The sequence below is a fragment of the Pocillopora damicornis genome, chromosome 7, assembly GCF_964200805.1.
Source record: "Pocillopora damicornis chromosome 7, jaPocDami1.2, whole genome shotgun sequence".
Taxonomy (NCBI): Eukaryota; Metazoa; Cnidaria; class Anthozoa; order Scleractinia; family Pocilloporidae; genus Pocillopora; species Pocillopora damicornis.
In genome coordinates, this window is record NC_142676.1 from 14,637,534 (window position 1) to 14,662,660 (window position 25,127).

The window sequence follows — 25,127 nt, forward strand, 5'->3', positions numbered from 1 at the left end:
ACACGAGTGACCAAATCACTGTTGGCTGGTAATTTAGTGTTAACAACTGAGTTGAAAACGTGAATTGGCCACCGTGAAGAGCGTTAGCCCTTTGCCATCCAATCGCTTCCTATTGTTAGAAAAAATGACGCCAGGATAGAGTTTCTATTCACCCGGCAGTAAACTCGAAATGTACAAATTAAAAGGAGCGAAACAAGCGAGGAGATCTGACTGAGGGAGATAGGTGCAAATGAATACCCAAATTACAAATTAGAATAGGAATAATAATATCGATAAACTCCATCGGATTTCATGAGACGAATCTATTCTGATGGATGACTTTGGACAAAGTTTCTACCCTTCCCGATATAAGTCTGACTTTTTAAAGTGGTCAGCTCACGAAACCTTTGGGGGGTGGGGTGGGTGAGGTGACCTACACTTAAGTTCTCCCTAAGGATGAAGTAGTTTTTTGAAAATGTAAACTGAAAATTAGACAACCTTCTCGTTCACGTCTAATACACACCAATACCTTCAAGTCGTAAAACGTGGTTATCCGAAAAGATAGGAAAAGCGAGACAGCCCGCCGTTTCAGAGCATGCCAACAACACCGGACATAAGCCACTCAGAAACGAAGTAAAGTTTATTGATCATGACCCTCATTACTACACGCGCAGGGTCAAAGAGACAATTCATATAAGACTTCACCCTGAAAACATCAACAGGGATAGTGGAATAGAAATTCCAGAAGCGTGGATGTCCAAGATCAAAAAACGCAACAACAGGAGAGCCGTGAGAGCAAATCACTGAGTGAAACAGCAAGGATCGAAATGCGCCAACCAGAGCTGTTGAAAAAACAACTGATCACAGCAGAGCATCATGCTTTATAAGATCACGCATGACCAGTCGACCTCATCGCCTGAAGAAGACTAGCCGTATGCAGTCGAAACGTCGCGATCTACATCACACGTGACTACATCGTGAGACAAACGAAAAACCTAGCTTTTATTGTTATTTTCCACGATGAATAACCACAACCTCTTTTACACAGCATTACTGATCAATGGTAAGGTCAAGATGGTTGAATATTCGCCGAGTTTTTTTTTTTTTCGTGTTTTTAAGGACCGAGGCGAAATCAAGGTCCACAAAAGCACAAAAAAAGAACAAGGGTAATATCCAGCCATCCTTGCCGAACAAGCTTCTTCAGAATAATAGCACACAGGCGCGGGTAGCTTCGGGTGCTGAACTCGATAGCTTAAGAGTGAGCGCCTCGTGAATCCACAACATTTTGACTACTGTGATAAAAAATGTTGGATAAGAATACAGACCACGCTAAACCAATGACGATTTGTCAATTGGCAGTGGACATTCCGTAAGGTGGCTCTTCTTGTCCTCGGTTTCTAGGTCGAATTGAAATATAGAATATTGCGGAGGAAGGGAAAACTTGAGGACCTGGAGAACAACCCTTGGAGCAAGGACGAAAACCAGCGACAAACTCAACCCACATTTGACACCGGTGGACCATTTCTCAAAAAACCCTGTAACTTAACGGGCCCGGAAAGCTGTTCTGTGTTCTGTTTTCATCCAAGAGAAGGATTTAAAAAGTTTTGAGAATCATGCGATAAAGCTTTCAGCTAAAGAAACAAAATGGAATGGTTAGGGAGCCAGAAACTGCTTTTCTATTGTTTAGGGATGGTTTATATTCTCTCGTTACTAGTTTTTGTTTGATAGATTGGCTGTACTAGCAATGCTGAATAATCAGAGAGAATTTGAAGGGAGACTTGCGGTGAAGGAACTCTCGTGAAAGAATTAAAGTGATTGTCGCATTTTTCAGGGGTTAAATAATTTGTTCGGTATGTTTATCGGCTATCCCAGCATCTGCGTGGGAAATAATAGATTGAAAATTAAAACTGTGGGATTGATAAAAAAAAGTGTCTCGTAACAAAGGCAATATCGTTATTTATGCACTTAATGTTACTCTGGTTTCAAAACGAGACCGAGAACGTGGGGCGCAGCTGGTACAAAACTAAACACATAGTTTAAGTACTCTGTCGTCTTTATTTTCATTTACTGCGAACGCTTTTTCCCCGTCATCATCGTTGGCAGTACATCTGCATTCACTTGTGTCCAACCGCACGAAGAATCAACAGAAGACATTCAGTTGTGCTATGTCATCTTTGAAGTGGCCATTAAAACTGTCCCAGAAAAAGAAAGAGATTTAAAACATAACATGGTGGCAACGGGTTAGTTTACAAAAATAACAGCTAAATTATTAGGACAAAATAAAACAAGTTTGAAACGCCTCGTATTCGATGTGATAAAGGACCGAAGTAATTCATTTGGGTAGAAATGTTGTGAAGAGGTGAGGTACGTTCAGGTGATTTTAATATAATTCCCAGTATATAGTTTACAAATGTATTGAAACCAATATCATTAATATTTTGATGCTTCAATTGTCTGCAAATGGCCGTTGTGAAGAGTTTTACATCTTTTTGTCCAAAGTTTTAGCAGATAATAGAGGTGTAGGGCTATTGTATCAGTACAACTTTTCACCGAACATAGACAGTGCTTTCAAAGCTCTCTACATGCAAGGTACATCTGTTTGTTATTAAGTGGGCGAAAGGGCTATATTGGGAAAACATTGTGATTCTTGGTCTCGAGAACAGCCCGAGGCCAAAGGCTGAGGGTCACATAGCGCTTAGTTTTTCCCAGTGAGGATCGATTTTGTGTTGGTAAAATGAAATGTTTGTCTTCATTTTGAATCTTCTCATTAATTTAGACTAAATGCCGTCCGTAACCTGTTTGTAACTCCTCAAATATTCACTACAAGCGACTTTGCAATACTCAAAACTGCTATGTGTTTTAAAGGAAATTTTTGTATCAAGTCGTCGAATTAAGTTCCAGTCGTACACGTGTATGCTTAATTCTCCAAACTTGTGTTTTGTGTGATAAGTTGTTTTTTAAATGAAGTCCGTAAACTTTCTTTGCCAGAGCAAAATTTTTGTTACCAATTTGCATGCAACCTGAACGACAGCCGAATTCACCGGAACATGAAGATCGCTCGGGAGACAGCACGGCAAAACTCGGCTGCAGTGACTGATGTGACTTTCAATGCATCGGAAAGGATATCAGAGCAAGCTCTTATTTTTTTACTCGAAGGGCGGCCGATGTAGTTTCTGAGGCTTGCTTTACTGTGATGACCGGAGATCGCCATGATAAGCGAGCCGCGATGGACTTCAGCATGATCATATTCGCGCAGACACCGTCATGATTAGAATGAATTTTAACAGTTATGCCAGTTTGGTTATATTTTTCATCATTCCTTTTTTTTTCAGTTTTGTATTTAAACACTGAACTTTATATACTATACGAGTGTTAGCTGTGTTTGATTTTCATTACCGTACGTAAGCTTGCAATCTAACTGAGCGTGAAAATCTTTAAAACTTGGAATGTCTATTTTGTTTTTCCTTTGAGGATTTTCGTATCTGCCCACGTTTTAATAACGTAAATAACGGCGCCTGGTATGTTTACAAACCTTTCTTTGGTTCTTCTGTTACTACTTGCCGGCTCGCTTGTTCCGAAATTTCACTTTCAATTATCAGAAAAAAGCTAAAAAGAAGTCCCGGAAAAGGTCGAACATAGTACAATTTGACAGATGGCGTGACAGCTTTAGTTCAGTTCTATGCTCTATACTCTCATAGAGCACGCTCTTTCAACCAATGACAGCGCGCGTTATATCCGAACTTTATTATAATAGTTATTAGTCGTAAAAAGCTGTTCTTTCAGCAATTTAATATGATTCCTATGGATCCTTGATATGTAACACCCATAAGAATACAATTTACTTCCCTGGTAATTTAAATACATGAAGCGATTCAATTCATGTGCAAGTTTACATGGAGTGTTGCACGAGTGTTGTTAAAGGCAATATTGTGGGTAAAAACTTCACTGATGTCGTCAGACTTTGATCGATTTAGCTATTAAATTTAGCCAAAGATTTTTAAAAATCCAATTTTCATATTTGATTGAATAAATACAAAAGCAAACAGAAACAAAATTTTGTAGAAAAAGTTGTGGTTATTCATCGTGGTGAATAACAATAAAAGCTCAGTTTTTCGTTTGTCTCACGATGTAGTCACGTGTGATGTGGATCGCTCTACATCACATGTGACTACATCGTGAGACAAACGAGAAACAAAATTGTTAGTAAGTACATACCGGAATACACGGAATACAGTCAGAACAGAGGCCAGAAAACTCGGCAGGAAATCTGGGTAGGATCCATGGCTCATGCTCTGAAAAGCCCATCCTACGAAGGCTACACGGCTGGAAGGTCTTTACCCTTATTTACTGAACATGTGTTCCAACAAAGCACGGAAAACTCTAAATAATTTTAGGAAACGCAAACAAGCTAAGAAACCCCTGCGAAACTCGAACTGTCACTAGTAAATCAAACATGTACTAAAAAATAAAGTGAGCAAGACGAGGTGTCGGCCTAGAATGCTTCTCCACGTGATAAACATCCCTTTTATAGCACCCCATTCTACCCATGCTGCACCTCAATTGCCCCAGTCCAGAAATATTGCATTTCCGGTTAATTCGTATCCACTCAAACGCCGGAAATTCCATTATCTGTCGGTGCATTGGGCGCATTTCCTAAACACGACAGGGTCCCATCATCAGCCCCTAGCACCAGCTCCAACCTGTCCTCCCACAGCGCTAACTGCACTCCCCAGCTCAGTCTTACCAACATTGATCAGTTCTGTGCAGCGATCAATACCCCGTATGATCGCCATCTGGCCATTAACCAGGGGAACTAGCTAAGGAAGGATGTGGATCAACTTGTCACATAGTGATAACACGGGGCAACTTGACCTGCTTCTCCTTAAGATGCATGGCTCTAATCCATGTTTCATGGTTACCTTTATTCATAGAAATTCACATAAAAAACACGTTTTTAGATACGGAGAGAAGCTATGACTTTCTCCAGGAACTAGTTTAGTGACCAGAACTGTGTCTCGCACTTCACTTGGGTAGCAGACGATCTTCGTAATGTGGCAAAATCTTCGCGATTAAAAGGTTACTTACCATATCTGCGGCACTACTTTCTCCAGGAACTATTTTAGTAACCAGAACTGTGGCTCGTACTTCACTTGGTAATTTGACAGGCCATCCGTCCAGTACCTTACCACTGTCTCCTTCTAGAACCCATAGATACCTGTTTTAAGTACATCACGTGTTATAGTTATAGCTTGATAAATTGAATTACGTGTCCCTATTGTAAACATGCTAAATAATGATTTCGCATGCGATTGACACAAGCCAATTTAAGAAATAAAGCCGTTTATTTTTCCAGCTGGTGTTCGTCAGAGGTACATCACAATTTCACGAAAAAGGTTTTTGTTTATCTTTTTTCCCTTCTGATTTGTTCATTGTGCAATTTCTTAGACCTATTTTTCATCCAGACCTAGTGAAGGGACGGAGGTTCTAATATGTCGCACTTTCCTATCAAGTGAGTTCTTCCTACATGTACCAGTGCATCGTAATCTTCACGTTTCACAAAGACTCACCGAGGAAAAAACAAAATTTACATGTAATAGAACAGATTTGATAGCGATGTATTTTTCTCAGTCATAAATACCATATGAATGGCTTGTTGTATTGAGGGTGAATTTTACAGTCCAACTCACCCATCAAACCATAGTTAATCGATTAACTATGATCAAACGTAGCAACAACAGCTTCCATAAAACCATCTCCATCCACATCAGCAACACGGATTCCTGAAGCACTTGAACTGGAAACTGTGGCCTCCCACACCTAAACGAAATGTTAACACTTGAACTCCAAAAATCTGATTGTTAATTATCCCTTCTCGCTGGTAACATTTTCTTGTAAATTAGTTATGAAGAATTGGGTGTTAACAAAGATAACAACTTCTACTTCATAAGTTTGGGTATTCTCAGTAGCTATTTGCTAGATGATGTATTAATATTATTGGGAGAAGTAAAATGTCAATTACTTCTGGGAGCAGAAAGGGTTAAACACTGAAATTTAAATGTAATAAAAAAATACAGACAACTCTCTCTTTAAGGTAACCTCTGTAGGGAGGTCAAACCTCCTTTTATGGTCATTAGGAATCAGCCCTAGAAGATAATGAGTTCCCTTCTCATTCTTTGACAACTTTTTCCTTTATGAATGACTCTCAATGTCCTTCTGTGTTACTGAGACTTAGGAGTCTCTGGAACAAAGGCACCTGTCTAAGATGGACAATTAGAATCCTTCCTGATTGCTCTTTTCTTAGGGGGAGTTGGCTGCACTGCTCTAACCATTCCATGCTCAGAAATAACCAGTATGTGAATTCTTATTATAATTCCTAAACACTATGCTGTAAACATGTAATGAGAATTAACCCTTTAACTCCCAGAAGTGATTGAGAGGTAACTTCTCCCTATAATATCCATAGACTATCTAGCAAAAAGTTAATGCGAGTACTTAAACTTATCACATAGAAGTTGTTTTTTTTTGTATTCTAACACCATATTCTCTTTACTAATTTTAAAGGAAATGTGTAGCAGCTAGAGGGGGAAATTACTAATCAGATCTTGGGAGTTAAACTGTTAGGAACATCATCATGTAAGAATTATAGCCAAACTTAAGTTTTTGCTAAATTCTTTGCACTTGCAAATGGTCAGGTAGGCAGAGAAGTAAAAACTAATCAGTCAAAGCACATTTTCATGATACACACTGTACAACAATGACCTATCAACATGTGTTGAAAAGGGACTGTTGGATCATCAGTCAAGAGAATTTCAAACATGCTGATGTCAGATCTTGAGAAGGAAAAGGTTTGATCTAGGTAAGTGGACCAACTCCAAGACTCAAATATCTAAAGCCATCTATGGCAATTTGTTTGTTGGAACAAATCTCTAAAATAAAGGGCCCATAAGAGATTCAAATAGTCTACTGCATCTCCAAAAGGCTTCAAAATGAAGGTCTAAAATAGAATTCTATGGGGGAACATAAATGTTTGTTGCAGAATGTAACGTATCAATGACATTTCATTTTATCAGAGAGGAAATTAAGATAACAGCACAAACCATTTTCCCATTAAGATCCTTGCAAGCAATATTGCCACTGTTGTCTATTGCTAGAATTTCCAATATGCCATCTTGATTCACACCTGATATAATGAACTGAAAATAATATATTTAAATAAGCAGGGTTCTCAGTAGAATTTTGTACAGCCGTTGCTTTGGCAGTTACAGGCGTAACCCTAATATACACGCCCTTTGGGCGTGTAACTTGGGCCCATTGGGCCCAAGCTGCTAGGGGGGTCCGGGGGCATGCTCCCCCGGAAAATTTTTTATTTAAGATGCTCAGAAATGCTTTTTCCTTCATTTTGGGGGCATATTTTCTCATTTTCTCCAAACAAGTTTAAGTACATTTTATAATCTGTTCAGTGGCTTCGAACTACGGAAAGTTGAAATTATCTCTTATCAAACTGAAAACTACACTGCAATATTCAATGAAATATTAACCTGCAATAACAATGCTTTGCTTTCTGAGTTAATGGCATTCATTTTATACAAAAATAATTATTAGGTAACCAGTCCTCTCCAAATGGGGGCACCCACTTACAAAAACTAATTCTCAAGGCCACACTGACCCAGTAACTGCTATATATCTAAATGAGAAAGAGTATAAGATAGCGCAAATATTTGTTAATGAATGAATCTGAACAACAACTTTGATCTAACTCTTCTCCACAACGGCAGTGATTTACTGTGTTCTTCACTTTCTTTGTTACTATTTACTGTGATTTGTTTACTGTTTTAACTGTCATCGTCACTCTCATCTGTCCCATCCTCTTGCTCACTCTCGCATCCAGTATGACAGAACTGCAGAAGCATATTCTTCAACAGTAGCGTGCTGCGATCAGCATGAATCATTTCGACCTCCAGTTTATCTTCAAGTTGCTGTATCCTTACTTCTAGTTCAGTTCTACTAGATCGATTCTGATCTACACTTGAAGCACCAGCTTCTGTTTCACTTTCTTGCACGTCTTGTCTGCTAGGTAGCTTCCTTCTCTCTTTCGCTGCTACAAACCTTGTTGAAGCTTCCTGTATGATGGCAGAAGCTTCATCTGAGCCAGGAAGTGGTGCATTGATCGATAAGTGTAACAAGCTGTCGAGCATCTTGTCTGCGAGCCTGTTTCTTAGCCTTGTTTTAATACGTTTGATTGCACTGCCTCCTCTCTCGGGCCAGGCATTGGTGACAGGTATGCTCTGTGCCAATTCTGCTAGCGAGACAAGGTTTGGAAACATGAAGCTGTAGGACTTTGAACTTGTCAGCTTTGAAAGAAGCCATTCAGTTGGCGTGGTTTTGAGCATTGTGCTGACAGTTGAATACTCCTGCTTTATCTCTAGAGCCATGAACTTGAAGTGATCCCATTCTGATTTTAACCTTTCAGTATCCAATGTAGAGCTGAAGTGGTCTGCCAGTTTGGCCAGCTTTTCCTCACCATATCTTTTGAACTCTGGTGAATTCCTTTCAGGGATGGCCTCTGGATTAAATATCGAGAAAGCAGCTATGAGTGGGATGTTGGGGAAACGACTAGAGATGTTCTTCTTTAGGTTCTCTACATAGGAAACGCAGAGATGACTCAGGAACTGCGTAGTTGCATCATTAGGTGATAGCTCGATCATTCCAAACTTGCCATTCTCCTCCATATCCTGGCTTAACTGGGCAAGGATTTCATCTTTCTCACTCACAACTTTATCCAACTTTGCTATACAGGCAGAAATTGCTGAAGGAATTGCATCAAAACTAAGTTCCCCAAATTGAAAAGCTTTGCTGAGGATCGCCAGGGGAGGCAAAACAGCATCCATGATGTAAATTGCACCAATAAACTTGTGATTCCGAGTCTGGGTTAACAAACCACATGCTGTTGCATCTGATTCTTTAAAGAAATCAAACACAGTAATATGCGCCACAAACTCTTGCTTCATAGATTCCACTGAAGCCTTGTGTGAAAGCCATCTGGTTGCTGCTGCTTTCTTGGCTTTCTTTACTCTCTTCTTGGCCTGCGCCATTTGCTCAGTAGGAAGGAGCTTAAGAAGTTCCATTTGTACCATCACTAACTTGGCCGTTTTCTTAGGAGAGTAGTCATAAAATTTCCACACTTGATTCAGCAATCTTTCCACGGTCAGCAAGTACGTCAGTTCTTTGCACGTGTCGACACACGCCAATGCCAGCCGGTGACACACACAGTGAATGTTAACAAGGTCAGGGACTTTCTTTCGGATGTGGGCGACCATTCCATTATGTGCCCCAAGCATTACATTGGCCCCATCAGAAACACAAGACTTCATCTTCGAAATGTCAAGAGAACATTTTTCCAGGATACCTTCAAGGGATTCTGCAAGTGCTTTACCTGTAGCTTCAGACAGATGTTCTGTGTGCAAAAACTCAGTCCTGCTTTTCCCCCCATGGACGTACTTAACAAAAGTGACAAATTGTTGAAGAACAGAAACGTCTGTCACTTCATCAACAAGACAGCCAAAAAATTTGGACTTATTCACTCTTTCAGTTACTCTGTCCTTCACAACTTGCCCTAGAATGAGAAACATTTCTTGCAGTGTACCTTCCCCAGTATATGTAAAATGTTTGAGGTTTTGTAAACCTGCCCGTTCCATCAAGTTTAAAAGGGACAAAAGTTTTGTGTTAGAAATCTCTTCTTTTGCCAACCAGTAGATGGACATAAAGACTTTGTTCAATACTTCATTTTCACATTGCTTCCTTGATTCATGCTCTTTCTGGAAAGGGGAAATTTGCTTGAGATGCTCCTTTTCAATTGCAGAACGGTGCATGTCACTATTGAAGTGCAGCTGAATGGCTTGAGTTATCATTCTAACACATGGTTTGGTGTTCCACGTGTAGTCCTTGTTTCTTTTCGTACATGTATCATGGAGTCTGCACAGCAAACAAAACATCCCAACATTTTCTTGGAAGGCCAGCCACCAAACTCCAGTAGAAGGCTCATAGACATCATGGTTTTCAGATCTTTGGAACAACCATCCATGCTGAAATTTGTGAATTCGACTTCCCGAGGCCGTAGAAGCTTTGTTAAACTTAAACGCACCACCTGAAGGATCTGAAAGAGAATGGCAGTCCTTCTCTTTGCATGTATAATAAGTGTGTATTTGCCCCTTCTGCTTATCCAACCTGGACAGTGATGATAGGATTTCTTCTTGAGGGATTTCCGATGGACAGTTGTTGCTTGGGGGACGTTTTGACAAGGGGTTTGAAGCTGATGATTTGTCATTGACCTCTATATTTTTAGAAACATCATTTGTGCCAACAGCTAATGCTTCAGTTTGCCTAGAGGTCCTGTAAAAATTATTTTACAAATAGTTTTAAAAAGCTGTAAGAAAATACTTTTTAAACTATATTAGTGTTAGTCTCTGTCTTGTTTTGAACTTTCACTATATCCTCAATTAACTTTTTGTTGTATAAAAATAAAATTGCCATTGTGCGAACAGTTAGTGCCACAAATTCTGGAATACTAATTAAATTTACAGAATTTACTCTTCCTGTGTACAGTGTTAATTTTGTTGAACAGACCAACTAAATTTGTCGTTACAGGCAGTGTTTATTTTTTCTAATCCCCGACGTTTTACTTGCAAAATTTAACTTGCTGCTTCTTGAGAAAGGTCACCAAACATGAGTTAACAATGCTTACTTCAAACCGGTAAACCGGAACGACCTTTACACCGGTTTACAGCGTGACAGGACACCGACGATACCCTCCTCAAATAATTTCACTATTAAAGCGAGGTCTCGAAAGTAAGTAGATGAAACTGGTCTCTTTTAAATCTCTTTTGAACATACTATGACACTTACCTTGCGAAAAAGTTCAGTATCCCCGGCTGGTCGGCCTTTCGCTTTGCAGCGGCCATGTCACCTGGAAAGACGACATCTGCGAGAGGCCTGGGTTCAAATTTACAAATTCAATATGGCGGCCATATTCAACGTTGCGGAGACGTGAAGCGATTGTTCGGTCATTCTATGGTCTGCAAAAAGGCTATTCACTTTGACAACTAAAACTGAAGAAAGGTACATTGCGAAAGCAGCTAACAGTCAATAGTTTACCCAGCAATTTACTCAAAAAGCCGTTCTTTTATTTGCATTTGATAGACGAATTGATCTACTGGTTGAAGCACTTTGACAACCGTAACACTTACCTGTGACACCCGTGACAGGTGTTACGGGTTACGGGTTCAACTGAGAACCCTGAAATAAGGATACCTGTATTGCAATTGCCCAGATGTATATAATCAGCAGCTATCTGTATCAAAACCCCTTAGAGTGACTGGCTTCTAATAATTGGTGATCATTTCAATTATTCTCATGACCTTTACATTTTAATTCAAGATTCATTTTAAATTCTAGTCATTTGTACAAGTTACACAGAAGTAATAAATATCAGCAAAAGATAGGTCTCCAATTCAAGAGACAAAATAAACACTTCACAAAAAGGTTTTGTACTAAACTAGAAGTTTCCAGCCTGGAGCTCAACATGTACTTATCATAGATTAAGGGGATTCAAATATTTACTTACTTGGCCAGGTACACTGTCCATGGTACTAAGGGACAAAGGTTCATTTAAGGAGCTTTTTATAAAGTAAACAGTTCCTGAGGATGTTCCCACAACAATCCCACCTCCTGGAATGGCAGAACCAGAGGACAGAGCATAAGCAGGGTACTGACTATGCTTCTGCACAACAAAAAAAAAATCTTAAATTATGTTCATTATTAGCATTCTTCACTCTGTTGTACATGACTCATTTTGAATATTCCAGCCTAGTGAATTTATTCAAGTAAATTCTTAATGTACATAGAACACCATGTTGGCAAAGTTCCAAAAATTTGAGTTCACATCAAATTTTAAGAAGACAGCCTAAAACTGCAAATTGCTCTCCTACACGTAATGGCTGTAAGCTGTGCCTTAATGATGACAAAACAATCAGAGTCTTTTTCGTCCAGCACAAAACAAACACATTGTAAAACCTTTACACATCAGAGAAGGATTCAGAAAATCAACATCCAGAACAACAGTGAAACATCACTCCATATAGAGATTGTGACATTATAAAAAAGATGGTTAATCTTTGAATGTTTGATTTTAAAGTTTAAGTTTGTGTAGTTCTACATGTACTGTATTGTACCTTTCAATAAGATTGAAACTAGATGAGTGAAGAATAAAACTAGAGATTTTATTTCACAGAAATATGCAGCTGCCAATGTTTATAATAATGGCCTCATAAAAGCAGATTGAAAGAAACAAAATGATTAATTCCTCCAATCAGAAACAGGGGCATAATCTTTTAAACCTTCTGAAATGCTACATGTATATATGGTAAGATACAAATTTCCTTGAGAGGTTAAGAAGTTGGATGGATATAAAACCAAAACTAGTTTAAAGTTTTTTAAATCAGTCTGATCTTTCCTGTAGATTTGCCACCAAATACTGTACATTGCAGCCAAAAACTAATTAATGCATTTCCATTGAAACACAAGTCCTCAACACCATAGCTGATAGCAATCTTATTCAGAAGTAAAGTAAAAGTCTGTGATTTTTCATAATAAGTCAGTCACAAACTGTACAAACACAAAGAGTTACTTACCCTGGACACATGCAAAATTGATGAGAACACAAGCTGTTTTGTGTGAAGATTGAACACAATTATGGCACTTCCCAAATAATTTTGAAGATCCTCTGATGACAATCCTTGTTCTGATACAGCCACCTGGCTGTGAGAAGGGAAAAAAAATGGCACAAGAAACAAAGAGTTACGTTTACAACTAACTTGTTCATTTAGATATGGAGATAACATATTTAGGTTAAAAAGCTCAACATAATGTATGCCAGTGTATTTTGGGAAGTACTTTAGAAGCAATATTACATTGTCAAAAATAGCTGGCAGTTAAAATCTATGTGGATAGAAATTTAAAAGAGTGTACCATGGGTAAAAGCAGAAAATTTTGGCACTGGATATAATTCAGATCAGTCATTACTCATGATGACAACAAATTTCTTCAGCAGTATCAGGGATAAGTAAGAAACACAAAGGAATGAACACTGAAGGTATACACAAAATAAATGCCCCAGACCCTTTGTATTCGTGTTCTAGCAGAGTGGGAATTACATGAATCTCTATATATTACGACAAAACTGTTGCTCTTCCTTTCATAGAAACCACATAAAACGTTCTAGATACCAGTAGAGGTGCAGCGAATAAGAGTTTTCCGGGTAGAGTTACTGGCCATCCAGCAAGGTTAAGACCTGACCGTCCATCAACAACTGATACCTGACCATCCAAGGAAGTGGCAAGGACATCTCTAACATTATCGCCATTGAAGTCCGCCATAAGAGCGCTTGATACGACAGGAGATGATCCAAAATCTGACTGCCACACGGTTTCCAGCCTGTGGTGACAGTCGTGAGCTGTTATGGTGACGATGAAGCTCAGAAAGAAAGCTGTATGTGTTATGATCTCTGAGCGTGTCACTCGTCTTGATGAATACTTTGAAAGCATTTCAACGAAGGAAATCGCTCCACTACTAAATTTCAGAGAGGATGAAGAACTGGCACTTCGGCCATGAAGGACTACCGTCTAAGGCGCAAAAAACTTTCAGTCTCACTGTGGTCTCACTGACTCGTTGCTGTTGTCATTGATTCGTTGTGCCGCCATTTTGGACGCCATGCTGTTCTGGCATGGAGCCTGCACTATACTTATAGCGGTGCTCTTCTGAAAAGAAGTTCTATGTCTTGTAACATGTATGTAATGTCATGACTCGCCAGGAAACTACGTCACGGGGACTTACAGAAAGAGATTCATCCAAGAAGACAGATCATCATAGGGATTCGGCAAAGCGTAGCCGTTTCCTTGCGAAAGAAAAAAAGGAGAAATGGACGCTTGTTTGAAATCTTCAATGCATGAAATCATTTTAGCTTGCTATATATTTGTTTGATATAATTTTTTTCAAAGATAGATCGAAGACCATCGAAAGAAAAAAAAATCAGTACAATTCTATAGATCGCACTATCTGGCTTCTACGTATTCCATGTGCATTGACTTCACTAAACGACAAGGCGGTGGAAGCCAAGTTACAAGGAAAAGCTTGTATTTTCAATAAATAAAACAGCCGGCTATAACTTAACCCGCTCTATCGATTATTACTTGCATATGTTTGACCAATTTAACATCCATATGACCGACGAAGAAGCGTACATACGGGGGCGGCAGGGTGATAGACGGCTGTGTGAATGGGCATTGATCTGAACAGAACTAGACTGGGCCTAGGACTGTTCCCTGTGATACAAAGTACTTCTGTGAGCAGGCTTTGGAGAGAGTGAACTATCAAGATGATATCGTTTTGCATTGTTTTGCTATCCTTCTAAGTTAGAATGATGTGACAATCATTTGAAAATTTTCTTCGCGGCTTCTTCAAATCCTAAGTTAACAGTCACTATTGCAGCACAAAATTGCTTGATCTGTTGAAACTTAGCAACGCGCTTCAAAAACAGAGAACGGTACGAAGCTCACGGCTCTTAAGTTTGTTCATTTTTTCCAATAATTTCCAGATAACGCCGGTCAATACAAGACAGGTGTTTACCTCAAAGGAATGGAGAAACTTCGCCTCGAAGCACACGATTACTATCACCTTGTATACATAAGGGATTATAAAGGAGAAGCACAATCTTGGTTCGTGTGTGGGACATGGCCTGAAACTTACAGCACCACACAGCATTAGCTCAGTTTAGGGTATAATGTAGCAGCATTATGTCACTCGGCACGGTTGGGTTGGTACTTTTTTGTTATGACACATGGTTCAAAATCACTGGTTGTTTACTGTTTTGTTGTCTCAAATTCAATCTTTGATATCTATATAACGCAAAGAACGAAAGAGGGTTTTCATTATGCTATTCTGTACGTGACTTGCGATTGTTATAGTCGAGAAATCATTGTGGTCATGACCAGGGATGAAACTGAGGGTTTTTAATACGTTATTTTATCAAAAATTGCAGGACTAAACGTTCCCTCCACGGGTACTGCAGCTAAAGTGACTGATTTATTTTCGTTTTTCACTCTATTTCTGGCCGGTATTGATTTCTCACCAAAAGCTTTTTTGATTATTAGACTTTTATTTAGTAGTTGATGTGCAGGGGATCAAATAGACCCGATTACTTTTAAGACATTTGTGCTTCAAACCGGAGCAATAAAATAATCTGTACAAGTGCCCCATCACCTCCCCCGGCCCGCCCCCACCTTTAGCATCGGATATGAAGCTGAACTAAAAACGACTTTAGGACTTATATTGATAGAGTCTATTTGTCATGAGCGACTTATTAACCTGTCGAATTTTAATTTCGACCTTCTTAAAGTGAAAAACAGCGTCAAAATTTGACGACTTGAATGCTTAACAATTGCTGTTAGTATCCGCAGCAATAAGGGGTTGGAGGTTAAAAAGTAATACTTCTCTAATAGATACAAAATCTGACTTGAGATCTTCAGTCAGTTCTGCAGGTAAGTGTTTATGATGAAAGTAGTTGCAGTGTTGCACAGTGTAGTTAGTATCATTAGCTACGTATACAATGAGGCAACAGTAATTAATCCCAACGCAGTTGCAAGTCATTTTAACTTTAAATATTTTGTGTTTCATAAATTATATAATTAAAGCAAAGAGATGTTCTGAGATTTTAGTTTACGAAATTCCAGATTCTCTTCATCTGATAGGAGAACGAAGTTTGAAATTTTGTGTTTCCCCTAGTTTACTTCAGTGAAATTCTGGAATCTCATCATGTCAGCTATGGTTTAAATAACAGGCGCAGGCAGGTCTGAAAACTGTTCTCATGGCAAAGGTTAGGTTAATAGATGAAATCAATGAAAGTAAAATAAATGCGAACGTAAATAATATCAATAACGAGTCACTCGAGGTGAAATAGGTGAGATTTTTTATTATGAAGCAAAGGCGTATGGTTGTATCGCATTTCATGAATTCTGCCTTTATCAAACCTGGAACTTATTCTTGTGCAGTTGATTGTTTCTTGGAGATTTCTACACACTTGTTTCTTCCTTTTCTGTCGAAACTAACTGTTAGAAGTTAATTTCCAGGGTTACTGTTTAGTGCTCTGTCACATTACTGTCAATGCAATGGAAATAAGGAACTTCGTGCAGAGATTCGTGACAAGTGTGGCTGTACCCCATAGAACAATGCACTTCATTTCAGCAGAGAGATTGCAATGCATTTTTCAATCAACTATTTGAGAAAAACACTTTAAGCCGATTGAATGCAATGGAATTGAGTCTTTTTGCAACTTAGACACCATTTGAATCTTATTGTAGAATATTTCTGACGTATGTAACACAGTCTGGATCACAAAAGTTTGGAATAGATAAGATTTCCTGGCCATTGTATGTTTGATGGATGCATTTGAAACCTGGAAAGTTAAGATGTACTGACTGTGGATCATCAACAAATGATCCATTAGTGAAATCTGCAGTTAACTCAAATGATTTTCTCTTTTCAAATCTCGTTTTCAAATCATTTCCTCCTGAAATGATGGGAGGACTGATAATTTATGACAATATTGAAGTTGACGGTAATTGGTATGGTTTAAATGCTATGGTTCGATGCTCCAATAAACATTTCACTTGTGCTTTTCACAATCAGGACAACAAGTGCCAATATTTTGATGATCTTTGTAAAACTGTATTAAGAGTTTCCTGATATAAAGTCATTGCAACGTTTTCCAAATGGATGGTTATTAACAGTATTTTAACTTACCAATGAACATTCCAGCAATGAGGACAATTGCAAAATGTCATCAGCATTTGAAAGAGAACAGATTTCTGAAGACTGTAACAGTCATTTTAACAATGTCACACAAAATACGCCTTACCCTGTGTGTCATAACATGCAAGTAGAAACTTGAATGCTTTGAACTTCAAACCATACAATATGATAATGCAGTTACACATTCTCAACTTAAAACTGTCCATGAAAACAATGTCTTAATAGTGAATGTGATGTCAGAGATAAAAAACAAACATCAGACGCAAATGCAGATGTGAAAGTTCTTCAGATGTGAATGTTCTTCAGCATCATTTAATGTTTTTGATAAAGAACCAGATTAAGCCTGCAGTCAAGACCTGTCATTTCAAAGTAGTAAAGAGCCTCTTCATGAACAAACACTGGCACTTGAAATGATGCAAAAATTTCATAGAAGTATAAAATTATCTATCTACCAATGTTCTGTGTGTCATGACCCAGGTAAAATGTCAGGCGGGATCCCGGCAATCCCACCCAGGATCCCAGGTGGGAATGGCGGGATCCCGCCTTAGGTGGTGGGATCCCACCTTTCCCACCTGGGATGAAAATTTGATCCCACCTGGGATCCCGCATTTAATGCGGGATTCCTGCATCCCACCCGGGATCCTAGTTGGGACTTATGCATTCTATCCGGGATCCTGGTCGGGATTTACATATCCCACCTGGGATTCTTTATCCCAGCTACGAAAACATTGTTTTGCTGTTTTTATTCTTACAAAACGTTTTTGTGAGAGTTCCAATACTTATGGATCATCCACACACTCCGCAAATATTTGGCATGCAGACAAGACAGAGGTGGTCACTGTTCCCTTTGAGAAAATACACCTTTTAAATGACTTCTTCAATTTGCTTTATTTGAAACTCTGATCTGAAAATATTTTTAAAACAAGACTTGTTAGTAGTGAGAAGTACAAACCGAGTTTCTTTTCATAACTTAATTTCTTAAATGTCCCAATCACTGGACCTCCTAAAAAATATTACTTCTTTATATTTTTGGTGCAAAATACAATTCCTTCTTTACATACAAATGAAAAGTACAAGTCACAGTTCAATAATAACAGCTCTAAAGTTTACTTGTTGTTCTTCTCTGTGTCAGAGATCAACAAAATTTTTCTATACCTTGTAGGTCTGGTATAAATTGTACTTGTAGTATAAAATGACAACCTTGTATCTTCGTTCTCTCCACCCCTTTCCAAGCTCGGTAACGCTTCGGACTGTGCATAACCATTTGCAGACGAGAATTACAATGCACCTCTGTAATCGCATGTAGTTGCTTCTGTCTCTCGTGCAAATGTTTTCTCCGTTATGAGACGCACTTGACTCTGTTGGCACCACTGCTAGTTCACTGGAAAGACCGACTGAGGAATCGAGATGGCTAACTGTGTTGAAACGTGTTGCTGAACGCTTGTTGTGGTCAAGCCTTGTTGATTTGGGTTCTGGTACACTGTGATCATCTTGGTATCTCTTATACTTCCTAATGTTATTGGCTTGTGTTGTTTCTCACCTTCGCCGTGAACATAACTCAAGTGGGTTTCGAGTCTTTCTTTCCTCGAAAACTTTCGGCCACAAATCGTGCATTCTTGTTCGATTCTTGTCGATTATTTCTACATAGAGTGAATTCACATCATTATTTATGTCATCATCAAAACATGAATCCAAGGTATCCACCATCTAAGAGAGGAGAACCGGTCAGAAGAGACAGAATAATGTTGCGCGCTTCTCTTGAGACTGCAATGGGTCAAGCCAGCGGATTCTCTTTGGTAAAAGGTCCACGTGATCATGCCCGTAATCGGAAACAAAGAAAACTCCATTTGGCGCTCATCTTTGAATGTACTTTTCATCGGTTAACCGCTCTTGCTTCAAGTCGTTTCTTTTCCCAACTGTTTTGCCTAATATAACACTTCTAAAGATTGGTTTTATTGTGGTTTAATGGGAAAACGAGAACAGCGTGAGTGTTTTAAATGAAAAGAAAGTCGTTGGCGCCGTGAACTTAAAAGAAGGGACAATTAACAGTTGACATATCGACTGGTTCAAACAACGATCGAGTGGCCATTTAAAGCTAGGATTTTTAGAAGTTTGTGGTGAGTACAAATTGCCATATTCGTTACGTGATCAAAATCTTATCAAAGAATAGAAATAACGGCTTGAATTAATCTTACCTAACACTCAGCGCAACTGAAACTCAAATAATTCTGAGAATCGAATTGGTCGCTTGCATACTGCAGTTTCCTAAGCTTACACTTTACAATGAAATAAATCTATGAGTAAGGTTTCAAGATTACTTTAGTCACATTTGGGAACATTCTGACCTTGCTTTGCTTTGAAAAATTCGACTGAAGAGAGAGCAGACTTTCAATCAGTACCTTTGTCAAAATTTTGATAACATGAATTATTGAGGTTTTGTCTTTCTTTTATTCTTTGATACACAACAGCCAATTTTTTTAAACGTTGAGCCTTATTACACTGTAGATGGTCTGCTTAAATGATGAAGAAAAAGTAATATGCTGAGTTTTGCTGTTATTCTTTAAGAATGTTCGGTTAAGAAATTTGTTAATGAAACAAGTCAAACACATGCTGGTTCATTGCAAATAAATTATGAGATCTTTATCACATATAGTCTGTGTATTCATGTACTGTTTGAATCATTTATGATCAATAGCTTGGTAAGACAATGGGATCCCATTGGAGGTGTCAGTATGTTCTATAGCTAGTTGGAAAGTTTTGGACCCTCAGTGGATTGATGGGGTCTATAGCTCACCTAGAAAATTTTATCCTCTTGATTTTAAGATATCCTATCTAGTACATTTCATAAATCTGTGGTCTCCAGTGATAAACAGGATCCCTCAAAGGATTTTTCTGAAAGTGGGAAGCCATCTGTAATTTTATGCAGGGTCTAAACTGGGATTGGCAGGATCCCAGATGCAATCCCGCCTGGGATATGATTTCCCAGGTGGGAAACTATCTGAAATTTGAGGCAGGATCCTAAGACGGATTGGTGGGATTCTAGGTTTAATCCTGCCCGGGATGTGCTTTCCCAGGTGGGATGCTATTAGGAATTTAAGGCGGGATCCCAACTTCAATTGGCAGGATCCCATGTGGGATCCCATGCGGGATGTTCCATAATCCCAGGTGGGATCCCATGTGGGATGTTCCATAATCCCAGGTGGGATCCCATGCGGGATGTTCCATAATCCCAGGTGGGATCCCATGCGGGATGTTCCATAATCCCACCCGGGATGTTCCATAATCCCACCCGGGATGTTCCATAATCCCACCCGGGATATTCCATAATCCCACCCGGGATGTTCCATAATCCCACCTGGGATGTTCCATAATCCCACCCGGGATGTTCCATAATCCCACCCGGGATGTTCCATAATCCCAGGTGGGATCCCGTGCGGGATGTTCCATAATCCCAGGTGGGATCCCATGCGGGATGTTCCATAATCCCACCCGGGATCCCACCTGAAAAAGGCGGGATCCCACCTGGGACACACATGGGATCCCAGGTGGGATTGGCGGGATCCCACCTTATATTTTTACCTGGGTCGAGGCATGGCCCTTGAAAACAAACCCAAGCAACCAGATTAGTATATTTGTTCCAGATGTTCAAGAGACAAAAGTATCCCCCAAAAAATTTCGATTGAAAATCCATTGACACCATCTCCTGTTCCCAGAGAATTACAAGGGTTAACTCAATTTCAAGAAGTGTTTATTGCAAGAGCATTCCCAGCTATGCATGTCTATACTAAACCAAGGGGTGGCCAGAAAGCTTGTAAAGAGCATGTCATTACTCTACCTCAGGATGTACAACAGTTTGCAGACATACTACCTAGATTCCCCAGGGACCTTCCAGTAACTGTTTTCATTATTTCTGGAAAGAAAAATGATTCTAAAGATTTTATTGTGAGAAAAAAAGTTGATGATGCTCTCTATTGGCTTACTGGTTTTCATGAAAGAGGAAAACCTAATAATTTTCTGTATCAAAATGTTAAAATAGATTCACAGTCACTTCAGACTTTACCTGAAAATGGTATGCTTACTAGTGTCAACACATTGGAATGTGTTGATGATGATGCAAGTGATGAACCAGGCATAGATACTGGACCAGACAATTCAGAGAATTACAAACCATAAATTTCAAATGAAGATGATTTAAATGAGAAACAAACTGGTGAAAGAGAAGAATGTATGTTTCACGCTGACCTTACATTACACTGTGATTCAAAGAATGAAAAAACAACTAATGTTCCAGGTGAATACGGGAAAATGGGTTGAGCAAAATACACATGGTGCGCCTCATCGAGCTTATATCAGACAAGAAGTTAAAGCGGATCCAGAGAAGAAAGTACAGGCAACTTCAGCTGAAACTGTTCGATGCCTGGGAGCAGTGCCAGACCAGCAACAAAAACGCTTCATGATTACTCAGCTGCTGCTCCCACCTGAATGGACCTGCTTGTAGCCAGTAAGAACCCATGTTACTGTATTTGCATAACTTGTTTATACGCGTGCGAAGTCATACTCAAAAGCGGCAATTTTCACGTAAACAACCGTAATTCATAATCTTATGTCATCGTAGGCTTGACTTTATGCGTATGAAGGTGACTGAACTCAAATGCGGCGGTTAACATTTGTGGTTTGAATTCACCACGCCAAGTACGAATCAAATCGACTAACTCCGACTTCGAGCATCAAGCAGGTGAATCAACAACAACGACAACAGTGAGCTTTATTTGCATGACTATAACAGTACTGTATTACAAAAGCGTGGAAAGCTTGATAATTGCAGTGATTTCAATATCAGGGTACGATTGCAACATTGATATCTATCATAACATTTATCCAATAGTCCAAAAAGGGTCAAATCAATTTGTCTCTCACTTCAAAGCACGATGAGATGAACACTATTCATATACTAATCATACGAATTCATTAGTTGTAATATCAAATTTTCATGCGATAATTTTTGAACATCATCAATTTTTGTTTCAATTGAATCAACTGCTTTACACAATGATTGTCATAGTATGGAGTTTAAGATGTAGGCGAACAGACATATTGGACGAAACGACCCCAACTCCGTGAAGGAGTGGATTCGTACCTGCATGCCGAGAAATCCTTCTGGTGAGCGATCGCTTTTGGTTTAGGACTCCTTTCGTGCCCATCTTACTGAGTCAGTTAAAGAGGCATTGCAGCGGCAAAATATCGATGTAGCTGTTATTCCCGGTGGCCTAGCCCCAGTTCTGCAGCCATTAGAAAAGTGCCTAAACAAGCCCTTCATCGAGAATATGAGAAGAGAGTACCTGTCGTGGATGATAACGAGCCCCTTCGAGTTTAATCCTGCTGGGAAAAGGAAAGTGGCGTCAAGAAACTTCTTTCTACGTTGGATAAAGCAGTTTTGGAGGAAGATCGCAGAGGAGATGGTGAAGAAATCATTTCTGACTTGCGGCATCTCCAATGCACTTGACGGCACCGAGGATAACGCCATCTGTGAAGAAGAGCCAGATAGGTAGAAGATGAGATGAATGAAGAATTTGATACGGAAAGCGAAGATGAGCCATACGCTGACACCCTCGATCGTGTAGTTCACAACAAAAAATAAACGGCTTCTTTAGGAGCCACCACATATTAAAAGTTAATGACCAATAACTCTTACTTTTTTTTCTTTGGGTTTTGCGGGGCTTGTATGCGAATATACGCGTATTTCAACGTATTCATCTTAGTTTGATTAACTCTCGGCCGAAACCCCCTCTACAAGTCAGATTTCAATTCAAATTAGGCTAAACTTATGTAAAAATTGCTCGGCTTATAGCCGATAAAATACGGTAACCGTTTCAAATTTCAAGTGGTGAGCTCACCAAGATTGACACTAATCAAATACAAATCTGGAACATTTAATGTATGTGGACGCATTACGTGGGAGGGATCAGCACGGCACCGAAAGAAGGTTCCGCCAAATTAGTGCAAGTTACGATACTGACAGACAGCACCGGCTCCGTTCCACTGTCTGTCTGGGAGGACCAAATCAGTGCCACCTAGGATGGAAAATTTACAGTCTTACGCAATGTAGATTGCGATACTTTAATGGCAAGTGTCAATCGACAACCAAAACTACCACTGTGACAGAAGCCAAGACCCAAGATTTTGACACTTAAAATGACAAAAAAGTTGTAAGGGGGTTTGCTGCCCTGAAATTCTAAATATTGGCGTTAATGTTTTTTGGCCGGCAACACAAAAGATTGCAAGAAGAAAGGGAACAGCACATCAGGATCAAAGTTATTAAATGCAATTTTTGTGAAAAATTGCTTCTTTGAAATGAGCGTTAACTTGAACATTGAGAAAGATGGCAATGTTTATTCTGTAACGGTCTTCCCAAAGGTATTGACAGTATTCCTCAAAGAAGACATTTTCAGGTACAAAGAGGACACAGATTCACTTGAGGTGAAACTTTTAAACTTAAAGAAGATTGACTTTCACCTAACTCAAACCGGAAAATTGTTAAACAAATCCTCGCACATTGTGACAGTCAGCCGGGAAACAACAGAGGATTGCACTAATGCCATATCAATAAATCCAACTTCATAAGACAGAAATTTTATGACAGTAGACTAAGTAGCCTTCCCTGCTCCTTAAATACTTCAGTTTTTTTTGTGGTTGAACATAAACCAACTCATTTCTAAAATTTGAAGTGTTCCAGTTAAGTTAATATTACATTTTGTACCCTTTTCAGCTATATAATACAGACATAAATGTTTCCTTTCCCAGAATCAAAATAAATATTTATGACTCTGTTGCATTCACATAGCAACAAAAGAAAATTATGATGGCATTTTATGCACAATCAATTAATAATGTCAGTAAGAATGTTACAGTTCAGTGTTTTTTACATATTGTAGGAAATTGTTTCACAACAAAGAATATTATAACAGTTTCATGTACCAAATTATAAAACTTAAAATGTCTCAGTTAATAAGATATCTCCTTTTCCCAGCCATTTAACTAAAGTTTAGTCACAAAAAATGTAACATTTGTCAGTATTTTGTTAACATTACAAATGTTTTGTATCATTTCGTTGCCATTTTCACATTGCAACGACTGATTAAATAACAATTTTTTAGAAGCAATGCTGCAATTAAAATTTTTTTCAATATAGTAGGAAACATTTCCTCACAATAATATAAATAGTTTCATATGTTTAAAAAATTGTTACAGTTAACTATTTTTATATTGAAAGAAATACTTTTTTTACAATAAAATTAGGCAGTCATCAAACTGAAATTTAAAATTCAAAAGGAGAAGCTCAGTAGCTCAATTTCTATTTTAATATACTGTATATCGCTTTAAAACGGCGTGATTTACACTTCTTTTTAAATTACCGTTACTATATTAATTAAATACCAAAGTATTTTTATGCAGCCACCTTTTCAAATCCTGTATAACAGCTAGTTATATCGTTTCTCAAACCCATCTCGTGCGTACGTACGTACATGCGCTCGTATTACAACGCCAAATTTTAGTATTAGGTTCTTATGATTCGACATACCCTATTCCACGTTACCATAATTTGTACTTAACAAGTTTCCTTTGCATTCAAATCAGATCAGATCAAAAGACCGGGGGCACTATTAGTGTCACTATTACTAGTTTATTATTATTATCTTCCAATGCAAACTTGACGAGGTATACAGACATCCCCAGTGCAATGGGTATCGCTGATGACATTGTGGTGTATGGCTCTGTGATGAGAGGCTTTTCACACTAACTGAACCTTTTGCGAGAAACGCAACAATAACTCTCAAGAAAATGAACACAATGTCGCCATGGCATCTCGGTAACTCACCCAAGCCGAATCCAGATATTCAAATATTGAGCATGAGTGCTCAGCTGTCACATATGGCTTAGAGAAGTTTGAGAACAACCTTCTCGGTCGATACGTGATAGTTCAAACCGACCACTCCACTATGGAACGAATTTTCAAGAAAAACATAAACAAGGCTCCAAGGCGGTTGCAGGAGCTATTCCTGAGATGAAAGCGATTTGATGTCCATGTGAGGTACAAGTAAGGGAGATCCATTCTGGTTGCGGATGTCCTGTCACGAGTGTGTCAGGCAAGCAGGATACAAGCCTGAGTACACGACAGAGGACTCAGCATCACGGCCTAACATCCACTTCTTACCCACCCCCATTGACCTAACAACAGTGAAGTCCTCTAGAGCACAGAACCACACCATGATTCTACTGAAGTATACTTC

The 25,127-nt window shown here is 38.9% G+C and overlaps 1 protein-coding gene and 1 long non-coding RNA gene across 3 annotated transcripts; both read right to left on the reverse strand.

Annotated features, from left to right (window-relative positions):
* Positions 1 to 2,014: 2,014 nt before the first annotated feature.
* On the reverse strand, positions 2,015 to 5,674 carry LOC149042739 (uncharacterized; the record flags this gene model as incomplete). Its single annotated transcript, XR_016188837.1, has 4 exons — positions 2,015 to 2,171; positions 4,195 to 4,359; positions 5,065 to 5,194; positions 5,667 to 5,674. It is a non-coding gene; the product is annotated as an uncharacterized LOC149042739 (long non-coding RNA).
* A 1,402-nt stretch (positions 5,675 to 7,076) lies between these two features.
* LOC113672094 (zinc finger protein 862) lies at positions 7,077 to 13,764 on the reverse strand. 2 transcript variants are annotated; one of them, XM_089213452.1, is made up of 5 exons: positions 13,260 to 13,753; positions 12,666 to 12,792; positions 11,600 to 11,703; positions 10,882 to 10,968; positions 7,077 to 10,368 (listed from the first exon to the last, which is right to left on the reverse strand). In XM_089213452.1, exons 3-5 carry the CDS (start codon positions 11,641 to 11,643, stop codon positions 7,812 to 7,814), a joined length of 2,688 nt encoding a protein of 895 aa, XP_089069578.1. In that variant the 5' UTR covers positions 11,644 to 11,703; positions 12,666 to 12,792; positions 13,260 to 13,753; the 3' UTR covers positions 7,077 to 7,811. The 2 variants fall into 2 exon arrangements, with proteins under 2 accessions (XP_089069578.1, XP_089069577.1); XM_089213451.1 differs by having other exon boundaries at positions 7,205 to 10,368; positions 11,600 to 11,755; positions 13,260 to 13,764.
* Positions 13,765 to 25,127: the final 11,363 nt, after the last annotated feature.

What these genes read in the sequence shown, in the direction of transcription:
- LOC113672094 (XM_089213452.1), bottom strand. Translation starts at nt 11,643, where the DNA reads ATGAACCTTTGTCCCTTAGTACCATGGACAGTGTACCTGGCCAA. An exon ending in TGGACAGTGTACCTGGCCAA is followed by an intron (nt 10,969 to 11,599) that starts GTAAGTAAATAT and finishes ATTTGAACCCAG; the next exon opens with GCCTCTCGCAGATGTCGTCT. An exon ending in ATACTGAACTTTTTCGCAAG is followed by an intron (nt 10,369 to 10,881) that starts GTAAGTGTCATA and finishes TAATTTTTACAG; the next exon opens with GACCTCTAGGCAAACTGAAG.